The sequence below is a fragment of the Dicentrarchus labrax genome, unplaced genomic scaffold (genome assembly GCF_905237075.1).
Source record: "Dicentrarchus labrax unplaced genomic scaffold, dlabrax2021, whole genome shotgun sequence".
NCBI classification, from domain to species: domain Eukaryota; kingdom Metazoa; phylum Chordata; class Actinopteri; family Moronidae; genus Dicentrarchus; species Dicentrarchus labrax.
In genome coordinates, this window is record NW_026136720.1 from 21,702,482 (window position 1) to 21,713,883 (window position 11,402).

Here is an 11,402-nt window from a genome sequence, read left to right on the forward strand (position 1 = left end):
ACATGCCCGGCCAGATGAGAAGCATTGCTGTTTGACTTAAGTGGCCTGGGAATTAATGTTTTGTTCAAAGCAGTTTGTTCAAAGGAGGTTATAATGAATCAATCAAACACAGATCCATCCACCTTGTATAGTAACCAGTTGATAAATTAACTGTTGCTATGACTAAATCGTTCAACTTTGAATTTGATTATGCAGTCTGTGTCTTTATTGCCAGACTCTAAGGATGGCAGTGTGCGTCTGTTAGTCTGTCAGTCCACATCATTGGTCCAAACTGAAATGTTTCAACTATTCAGGGCAGGTTTGTCCAATACTTGGCTTAGTAATAATTGGTTTATACCAACAAAATACCTGCAAAACTAAGGACATTATCATCAGCCACAGTTGTAATTAGCAAATGATAGAATATTAACACCCTCAGATGGTTCACATCATACCTGCTAAACATCAGTATGTTAGCATTTACATTGTGAGCTTGCTAGCAGCAGCGTGCAGACACAAGCATTTAGCTCAAAATACTGCTGTGTAGCTTCACAGAGCCACTAGCTTGGTTATGTATACAGGTTGTTTATTGTTTTTGTATCAATAAACCTCCATTTAATACCTTACTTTTCTAATTCCATCCTCCTCTTCTTTCCTCGTTTCTCAGGCCTCAGCCACCGATTCCTCTTGGCAACAGCCCGGGCGGTGTAGGAGTTTACCCAGGTGCCATAACCATGGCAACGACAGCCACACCATCCCCACACCTGACCTCAGACTGCTCCAGCAACTCAGCCAGCCCCGAACCCACCATCCCTGTCATTCAGAGCACGTACGGGGTGAAGTCCGAGCCTGGCAGCAGAGGCAACAATGGCGGTGGGGTCGGAGCCTTGGATCTGCCCAGCGACCCCACCAATGGAGACGATGACATGGACATGTACGAGGACTTTGAGGACGAGCCCAAATCAGACTATAGCAGCGACCACGAGACACGGGAGGCCGTCAGTGCCAACTGAGTGTACTCAGGGTCTCAGATGTAAAAAGAGAAAAAAATAACTCCTGTTATACTCAAAGACACTTTTTAAAAACACAGTTTATTACAGAGACCCTTCAGGCAGACCTTCAGGACATGTTGCGTCATGCACTGAGCATGCCCAGACAGGATTCAAACTCTGTGGACATGCTCCGAAAGTGAGAAAAGAAAGAAGAGAAGAAGAGGGCTGGTGGGAAAAATGTGACCCAAGAAAACAACCTGAACAGACATTCAGACAACTTACTGACAATGAACTTCAGTTTCCTACACTTCGACAATCTTAACAGGAGCAAATAAGAGTTAGACAAGAGAGAGAGAGAGAGAGAGAGAGAGAGAGAGAGAGAGAGAGAGAGAGAGAGAGAATGGGACAAAGAACAAATGAGCAACGAACACATTGCTGTGTGGTTTGTAAAGAGCATGCATGGATTTTGAAGCATCAGGAGTTGGTCTTCAACAGCTATTTGGTCTTAAATGTTTAAGGAGTGATTTAGTTTTCATCATTATGTATTTACTTTTTTGTGGGTTTTTTTTCCTTTTTGTTTTTGTTATATAGACTTTTTTCTGACAGGTCACTGCCTGTACAAACTCTGGACTGTCGGAACTTGAAATTTGAAAAGTTTTAATATAAATCCTAGCTATTGTAATCTTATAGTCTTACTTTTGTTTCTTATGAATACAGTGCATCTACATAATTTTTTTCTGACAAACTGCTTACCTTACATTACTGTTTTTTTTATATCCCAGCTCAGGTATGATGTGCCAGCTTGTGAATGTGTTTTTGTTTTGTTTTGTTTGTTTTCATACAAAAAGCAAAAAGAGTGGTAGGACTTTTCAATGAAATAAAGGGAGCAAAATCCCTTATCACATTATTATTATTATTATTATTATTATTATTATTATTATTAAGTAATTAAGTACCCAGTCATTGTACAAATTTACTTCAAATGTGCCAAACCTACATTCACATTCACTCTGGATGTTGTAGTCTTAACTTCCAATGCTGCAAAAAGTCTTATACAATCAGCTTTTTCTATCTGATGAGATGAGTTCCTACTCAGTAACTGCTGGCTCCCCTCCTGGCCCAGTAACAAGCAGAGCTCAGGGAGGATGTGTTTTCATCACACTCGTTCAGACTCACACACACACACACACACACACACACACACACACACACACACACACACACACACAGATACACACTTTGTGTCGCTCTCTGGCAGCCCCTTCAGCTTTGAGATGTAGTCAGAAGAGCAGCATCGAATGCTTCAGTTCCACTGCATTGGTGCTTTCATGAACCACACTGACCATAGTTCCTTGAGGCCAAACACTTGTGCACATTGTGCAAGAAGTGCAGTACGGTGTAACCAAACACCGGCATTTAGTATTTGAGTCTTTCCCTTTCAATCTGGCTACAGTTATAGACATTTTTTGGCTTGATTTGTGCTTAGACACTAAGAGTCTTTTAAGTGTACCTTTAGCTCTCTTCATTCAGCATCATATTAAAGGGGATGAGCAGCCCCAGATTTAGCCTACTGTAGGATAAGAGTTTAATATTCTGGATCCCTTCACTGTATTTTGAATTGTGTTTTGAATTGGTACAAAAATGTACAAAATGTTACTATTTTTATTAGCCTGTTAATATTTGTAAATGTCTTCTCATCATCACGTGGGAAAGATACACCAAGCTTGTGTTTTAAAAAATACTTTATATAGTTGCAAAAAAATGGGTTTAATAGTCTGTTATTTCAAAAAGGGTACATTTTTCTACGTTGCATGTATATTTTGATGACAAGTAAGTTATTAAGACAAGAATGGAGGGAAAAAAAGGTATATAATTCTGAATCAGCTTCTCAGTCAACCACCCCAGTCAGAGCACACAAGTTTTTCCACAGTCTGAAGAGAGTTGTTCCTCTTTCGTCTTGGTGCGGCCCAGTGGCCAGCGCCATGCTGGGTGTGCATGCTTTTTCCTCTATTTTACTCAAATGTCACATTCTTTCTCTGAAGACACATCATATTCTTTCTTTGTCTCTCTTCACCACTCTGCAATTTTGAACATATTTCCATTTTCAACACCTGTGACCTCAGGTTGTTTCTGGTTGCTCTGCTTAGCTGTCAGCTGTTTAACACGTCTTCTGACTCCATATTTCTCTTCGTGACCATATCTGGCAGATTTTACTTGGAAAAGCTTCACAAGCTGGGACTGAACATTGGTTTTCGCTTGCATCACAGGAAAAAAGCCTCATGCATAGACATTTCTGTTAGTGTTAAACACATCCTAAGCACTGGATATAAATTTGTTTTTTTTTAGTTTTTTTTTAGTATTAACTAATGTGAAGTTGTTGTTTGATTTTCAACATGATAAATTAGAACAGTCAAAAGTCACATGCTCAGACTTTATAGGAAGCCTTGTACATGCCAGGCCCAAGTAAATTGCCATTTCTTTGGAAGCACTTCATTTATTGAAGCAAGTTTTGTTGCCGCAGCTCTAGTGCCGCCTAAGGGGGTCACATCACCTCTGATCTCTTTAACCTCATGCTCTTGTCAGTTGTGACCTGCAGAAGCAGAATTAACGTTTCCTGGTCGGACACATTTTGTGATAAGTATTGTATTTGAAATTCAATTGTGCGTTTTAACATTTCATTGTATTTATTAGCCAGCTTTGGCTCTAAAAGTGTCAGTACAACTTGGTGAGAAAGACAATCAAAAAAATAAATAAATAAAGAAAAGGAAAAGAAATGAGACTTTTCTTACAAATCTGTCACTTTGTCCTTCCTTTTCAAGAGTTTCTTTGACTTCTGTGGAAAGATAAGAGATGAGTATTTGCAAAACACTTCATTTGCAGAATGAAGCACCTAGTGTTCTGCGTGTGAAAGCACTGTGCACAAGTTACAGGTAGTGCTGCATGAATTTGTATTTCCATTGCTCTTAACGGTGCTCTTACTTTCCAGAGATCTAATAATTTCCAACACAAGGCTTTCTGTTTCCAATGTCGAGCTATTCCACTTGGTCTTTATATTTTGGTGGCCCATTACAGTAAATGTGGCCTATTGTTCCATTGTGTGTGTGTGTGTGTGTGTATGTGTGTGTGTGTGTGTGTGTGTGAGGAAACACCACACATTCTGACTGTGCTGTGGTGTATACGCCACGGCGCCGGTGCTCGCTGCAGCCAATCCCAGCATTTCAGAGAGAGAAATGGAGAGCTCAGCCATACACAGCCACATCATAAATCTAATTGTAATTCCCAAATCAACTGTAGCGTCACCCTGCGAGGGGCGCCGGCAAGTTTGTCACACACTCCTTTGTGTGCACTTTTGTGTGTATGTGCACTGTGCTATAGCTTTTAGTTGGGAGGGGTGCTTGAAATCATACTTGTGCTGTTGCCATGCTAATCTCGTTAAATAAGTCATCATAATTTACATTTCCTTTTTCCTTTATTCAGGATGAACATTTAGCTGTTTGCGAGTTGACAGATTGTTTCTGTGTGCACAGTTGTATGCAAAGCTTTCAGCACCTTAACAAAGGATAGTGTACTTTATTACAGAGCAGTCATAGTTACATACACTCATATATACACAAACTTAAATTATCCCAGAAGGAAGCTGACATAATCCACAGTTTTCCATTCAGTCTGCTTGATTTCCCAGTTGTTAAAGCTACTGGTAGCTAAATGTAAAGAGGTTATCACTCTTAACTTAAAAAATAACTTAAAAATGTCACACATATAAACCCTGCTTAATTAATATTGTGTCCATTCTCAGTGTTTGTTCATTAGAGATTTCTAGAAGTTTCCAAACCTCAAATGGACCGCGATTAGCTCTCAAGCTAGTGATGTCAAAAAATCATGCTGGTACTCGCACAGAGAAACTACTCTACTCAAACTCTGCACCTACAGTACATCATTCTGCACAGTAAGGTCAAACAGTAACAGGTAATGTAACAATAATAATAATACATCTTTGATTGCAGGGGGACATTAAAGATTCATATTGGAACTTATTATTTAACCAGACATGTTTTTCTACAAGTTGTGGTTTTCAGCTGTATTGTTTATTGACCAAGCAACCAAAACAATTAAAGCTAAAAATAAAATGAAAAGTTAAACCCAGATATTTGACAATAAAGCTTGACAGCTTGCCTAGTACCTGCCCTATTGTTCTTCTCAAATGAGGGAGAAATTGCCCTAGTGATAAACCAAGGAGTGATTACACAGGCTTTGAATTCACCTTTCTTTACTTGTGGGTTTGGTATATGTGGGGATGATGTTTAATGTCAAACTTTCTTCATGGAAGTCTGGTTTTGGATGGACCCTGTAGGCAAATTCAGTTTTTTATTTTTACAAACCATCTCGAAGAGTAGAGAGAACAAAATCTCTTCTTTTTTTCTCCTCACCAATCGGGCCTTTAGATCAAGAGAATTATAAATTGTTATTACAAAGGAGGAGCCCCCTTCAGACGTGTTGGAGAGGCTCTTTTAATGAAGCATCAAAGCCACCCTGTTTATGATCATGGAGGCTCCACTACTCATTAAAGTGCACAGAATGGTCACAGTGCCGCAGCACGCCATCCTCTTTGAGCTAAGAGCTTATGATGCTTAATCATTCAAGTGCGTTTGATTCAAAAGGGGAATAATTGACCTGCACACTTCCACCGAGCCGATCCTGTTTCACAATGAGCACTGTCTGTGTGATTTTTGCAGGTATAAAAAGTTAGTAGCAGCCAGCATTTGAGTTTTTTCAGACTTTCAGGTTACCACTAATTGTTGCTTTGAGTGCATTTCAACATGAGACAGGTTTAATGATGGACATGCTACAGGAAATCAAAACAAGGTTCATTGAAAGGTCAATTGAGATCAGCACACCATATTTTTTGCTTATCAAAACTATAAATATAAATTTTGAAGTGCTTTTGCTTCAGTTTGAGGTATCAGATATTCTTCTTTAAAAAAAAACAAGTTTTTTATGTTGACATTTGTACTGTAGGTAACATCTGTTCTCATCTATGCCAAAGTCTTTGCTGGGAAGCAGGCTAAAAGCATACAGCCATGCTAGCGACATAGAATGCTAATTTGCTAATTAACAATAAACACAAAATACAGTTGAGGCTGAGGGTAATGTTATTAGTTTTGTAAGTAGCTATTTAGTCATAAACCAAAGTGGTGAAGGCTAAGTGGGATCAATAAAGTCATTACAATTCATCCTGAGGGGAACATGAATGTCTGTACAAACTTTCATAGAAATCCATCAGATAGTTAGATAGAAGCCTATTCATGCAAAACCACAAAATCTCACCAGAGTAAAAGTCACGGGATCATCAAAGTCAGTAGGAATGATCCTCTGTGGACCATGAATGTCTACAATAAAATCATGATAAGCCACCCAAGGGCAAAATCCTCTCTCTGAGATGGACCAAGTGGGGAATGAGTTATCTCATCTCAGTACTTCATTCTGATTATGTGGCCTGTAACATTATGGTTAACAATCTGCCTCTTCCCCTTGTAGCTGGAGACCCCATTATCAACAAAGGTGATAACCAGCTTCATGATACAGGTTATACATGATCACAAATGTTCTTCAAACTCTGGAATAATTAACTCAAATACTAGATGCAAAAGCTGCCAGCGATATTGTTATGCAAATGTTGTTTGAGTAATACAATGTCTTGGTGTGTGCATGTATTTTCTTATTATGTTTATTTTGTGGCACGCCACTGTGCTTATGAATGCTGCTTCCACCCGACTGAGTGTAATTAAACAAAAGAAAAGTATAAGCGTAAACTTGTATAAATGAATACTTTTTTGGGGGTCGAATTTCCCTCACATGTACATTTGGGGACGCTTGTCATGAATCTATCTTATAGTTGAGATATTTTGGCCCTAACTGAAGTGGTGGACACACATGGACTGACTGACATTGCCAACCCTAGAGCTACATTCTTTGTGTGGCTAAAAGTAATCTGACATTGGAAGAAGGAAGATAATAAGAATATTTAATTGAAGAATGGATATATATGAACATCTGCACTTGCTTCAACAGGTTTCACTCACAAACTGAAATGGTGGTTTTTATATAATACTAATAATAATATATGAAATTTAGACAAATATGCTGTATATTGGCAGTATATTTTTTCACCCACTATGGCTAGTGTGTCAAAACTTCCCTTGAATTCATTGTTGGACAGTGTTTTGCAAATTAAAATTGATAACAACTGTAAATTATGGGGGGGGGGTGTCTTATTAGAATTCCAAGGGTCAGAAGCCTTGGGAGGCCTTCAACAATAACTAAAAAGCTAAATGCAATACCTGAATAAAAGGAAATCACAGGGGAAAAAAACCCTGAAAGGAGTTGCTTTAGCTGTGTCTGTGTTTCAGTGTCTTTGAAACATTGCATAAAGCCCTATACTTCTTTTTTATTGCAATTAGAAATGAAAGAAAAAAATCTACAGCAGTTTTTGGATGGGCAATGGACAAAAGGCCAATTTTTCTTTTTTGAGGCAAAGTCCTTGGGTCTTTTTAAGTGCATTAGTCCGCTAATTAAATGTTATATGTTTAACGAAAAATGCACTTTGAAAGCAGCTGGATTGTTTGACTCAAAGACACGGCTGCAGCCTTGATGAGTGGAACTGTGTGCGACCATGAGGAGGTAAAGACCTGCATTGTTGCCAGTCCTCCCCTCATTTCACCCGCCATAATCCTTTCAACTGATTTTACAATCACATTCCCTTTTGTGCTTCCCTCGCAGACAAAGACACAGTTATGCAGAGGAGGGGACTTGACATTTCTGAGCATGTTGCATCCATTTTGCACAGTCTGATGTGTTTGTTACATTGACTACACATCGACTTATTGTTCACTATTCAAAATGGTGTGACGCACTACATGCTGGTTTGTTTACAAAAGAAAATGAAAAGCCTTGGGTTAAAACAACAGAAACTTGGGAAAATAGTGCTTAGTGGCAATCTTTCATGCTTGGACTTATCTCAATTCCATGCAAGTAGGAGGTATACATAATGCAACATTTAACATATTTCATGTTTTAATATCTGCAGAGCTCCTTTTTAACATCTCCATCTTTACTGTAACACTGTAATATACTGTTTGTATATACCATTTTGACTAACTTCGTTATCTGCTTTGGGATATTGCTAAACAGTGGTAAAAACTGTGAGTTCTACCTAAGAAATCTAAAACGATTTAAGTTTTGAATTGTAATATTTTGGTAGTCGGATTTGCATATTTTCTAAGGTCATTTGTGTTTTTGGTTCCTGGTAACTGAAATGGTGAATATTAATTGTGTATTTAAAAAAACAATCAATAAACTGTTTTCATTCAAAGGAGTTGCAGTATAAATAAATATAGTATAGTCACTGCGAATAGATCCACTGCAAAGTTTGACAGTTCCTTGTTTATTAGCAGGGTATTAGGCTATACGCTTCTCCCAAAACAGGTAAACCTTAGTGGTAGCTTCCTTAAGAAACCAAACCCAAAACCCCCATCATTCTAGTCTAAAGTTAGTTACAGCAACTCAGCGGTTATAGTGTGCGCCACAATTACAAACAAAACACTATAAAGAGACATAAATTAGCAGTTTAATTAATAGGTTGCACACATGTAACTTTTTACTTGGTCCTCTGAGGCTACAAGATATTTTAAGATCAAAAAGCTTTCTCTATTTCTATGGTTAAAGGTGGCTGGCAGTGTTCAAAGATGCTTCTCATGTGGTTAATGTGTCTAATCACACCTTGAATCATGCAGGGGACACTAGCACAGGTGAATAACTGACACAGTAACATAAATGTCCCACAACACACACACACACACACACACACACACACACACACACCACAGCGCCACCTGAATTATGTTCACTTGCAATGTTTTGCTCCAGTGCAAAGAAGTGCAATCTTATAATACTGCTGAAAATGTGTGGAGAGAAAGGCGGCTAGGAGGCAGAGAGTGTATTGCTCATTAGTTTGACTCTCTAATCCTTCAAATCAGCACTGCCTTTTTCAATATTAAACCAAGATCACAACCTTTCTCAAAATTTAACCAAGTGCTTTGGTTGCCCACCCTTGTGATGTATTTGCCATTACCACAATATTTCCAGAGCATTAACCAAGTGCTTTGAGTTGCCTAAACATAATCATGAAGCTCATACTTAAAGTTGCCAGCAGCAGATACTGCAGGGAAAATAAATGAAAATCTTTGAGAGTAAAGTTGAACTCAAAATTTAATTCTTGACCTCTGGAGATATCAGCTGACAAAACAATCTCACCACAAGGTCTAAGGTTTAGTAGCTGCTCTTTTGATTATATTATATTACCTTCATCAGAAGATGCCCATTTGCAGTGAAATTGTAGATGCTTAGATTTCCATTTTTCTGAGCACTTTGGGTACTTCTCATCTATTTTAGATTAAAAAATTGGATTGCATGTTTATTCTTGACTTTAGTAGGAACAGTTGACAGAACAACTGAGACTGGTGATTTTGCATCATAATCATACATTAGCACTGAACACAATCCATAGCAGAGTAAGTAGCTAGCAGTATAGCTACTTAATCACAAAAAGAAAGAGAAACATTCTGCAGCTTTTATGTATAGCATTTCAGGCTCTAAACACCACAGTGGACCCTAACATACACTCACAAACACACAAACAGTCAACAAGTCCAACTCACAGTTCGACGTCAGTGCTGGATAAACAGTTCAGGAAGAAATGAAAGAAGAAACCAGTCGGCAGTGCAGGCAAAATCCTCGTCAGAAGACCCAAACTAGTCTTTTCCTTTCAGTAGTAGCATCATCTGGTCTAGCAACTCGCTGGCCTTTAGCTTAGTTAGCATTGACACACTTGCACACAACATCCACTTTGATTAAGCAAGAAATATGCATTACTTACCTCAACTACAGTTTCTTGATTGAAGTCAAGACCCACTCACGTCAAGCAGCACAGAGCAGATCGCACTGGTGGGAAGTCAGACACGGCATAGAGAATCGGATACATTTTTAATACTGGATCGAATTTCAATATTCGGACGATATCGTGGCACCAGGCCAGAAGTCAGTCAGTCAGGAGATTTTAAGTGGAGAAAAATACTGCACTGTATATTTTTTAATTCTAGTTTCTGATTTATTGAACATTTGGGACAAGCTAATGACCTGCAACAGGCATCCAATAAGGCAGATGATAATGATATCACATCTCAGCATGTCCTGATAGTTGTAGGCTATAGTGTCAAAAGTGATGAAACATAAATAAATGTCAAGTTTAAATATATGCAATGAAAGTCTGAATATATGGAATGAAAGGGTTGGGTGAAGGTGATCGTAGTTGGTGATTATTAAATACTGTATCAAAATAAAGACAGTGATTTGGTGAAACCGCTTATATGATATTTATGATTATATATTTGGATCAACACTCTTTTAGTAATAATTTTAATGTATCTTACCTCGTACATGGTCATATACTTTAGTAATTTATGTTACACAGCCGTGTTTGCACTGCAGTGTGTTTCACGGATAAAACATGAGACGCTTGCCAAATAGAAGGTTGGATGAGGCTACGATAAGCCCTGGTAACCGGATGTCTCCTTCATAAAGAGAATATCGACTCATATCAGACCAGTCTGATGTGTGTAGAGGTCTGTATGGTTATATTTTAGCAGCCTGCTGTTTTTTGCAGGTGATTCAACGGTACTTACAACAACTTAACATATCAGTCCGTGCCTTCAGACGCTGCAGGGATTTCATTAACTGAGGGAGAAGCTTTTTAATACAATATAAAGCCATTGTTGACAGCAGATACTGTAAGAATCACTTACATTCATTTATAGATCAGTGACTGATTTACTGACTTTCCTGCTTTAACCACATTCAGCCTTTTGCTGCTTCCTATGCATTGTGTTTGAACACTTCATTAGTTAGGACTGCTTTTTATAGATTCCGTGCAGGCTCACTCAGTACACTTCTTGCAATAATATCCTTATGGAATAGTATTAGGCCGATGTAATCATATTTTGTTTGATTAGTGAACATCCCACATAAAGAACCTTTAATACTCCTTAGAAAAGAGAAATATTTAAAATAATGCACTACTTCGTACTGAATGTAAGTTGAAATGGAGACTTGTTTTCCATCAGAACTGTGGTACACACTGAATAAGCATGCAAATAACCCTCTTATGGGTTTTATGATCAGGCTCAGTTTTTGTGGCTTTATGCGACTCGGCTAAATGTGGGAACAATTAATGTGTTTCTGGCATGAGCTCCATCTCAATTTGCCAAATAGGCTTATCGGCATACTGACTGTGGTAAAACAAATATTTTAAAAATCACAGTGATAGCAAAACATTTTAACTCACACAACAGCCTGAAAAAACAAACAATGGGGAGCACA

The 11,402-nt window shown here is 38.3% G+C and overlaps 1 protein-coding gene across 9 annotated transcripts in view; it reads left to right on the forward strand.

The window, feature by feature from the left end:
* The window catches only part of LOC127352878 (transcription factor SOX-6), a 108,799-nt gene extending 105,029 nt beyond the window's left edge, over positions 1-3,770 (forward strand). For all 9 annotated transcript variants that reach the window (XM_051381653.1, XM_051381658.1, XM_051381659.1 and 6 more), the window contains one exon: positions 647-3,770. In XM_051381653.1, the coding sequence (XP_051237613.1) occupies positions 647-992 (346 nt within the window). In that variant the 3' untranslated portion in view covers positions 993-3,770. The remainder of the gene's footprint in view (positions 1-646) is intronic.
* The last annotated feature ends 7,632 nt before the right edge of the window (positions 3,771-11,402 follow it).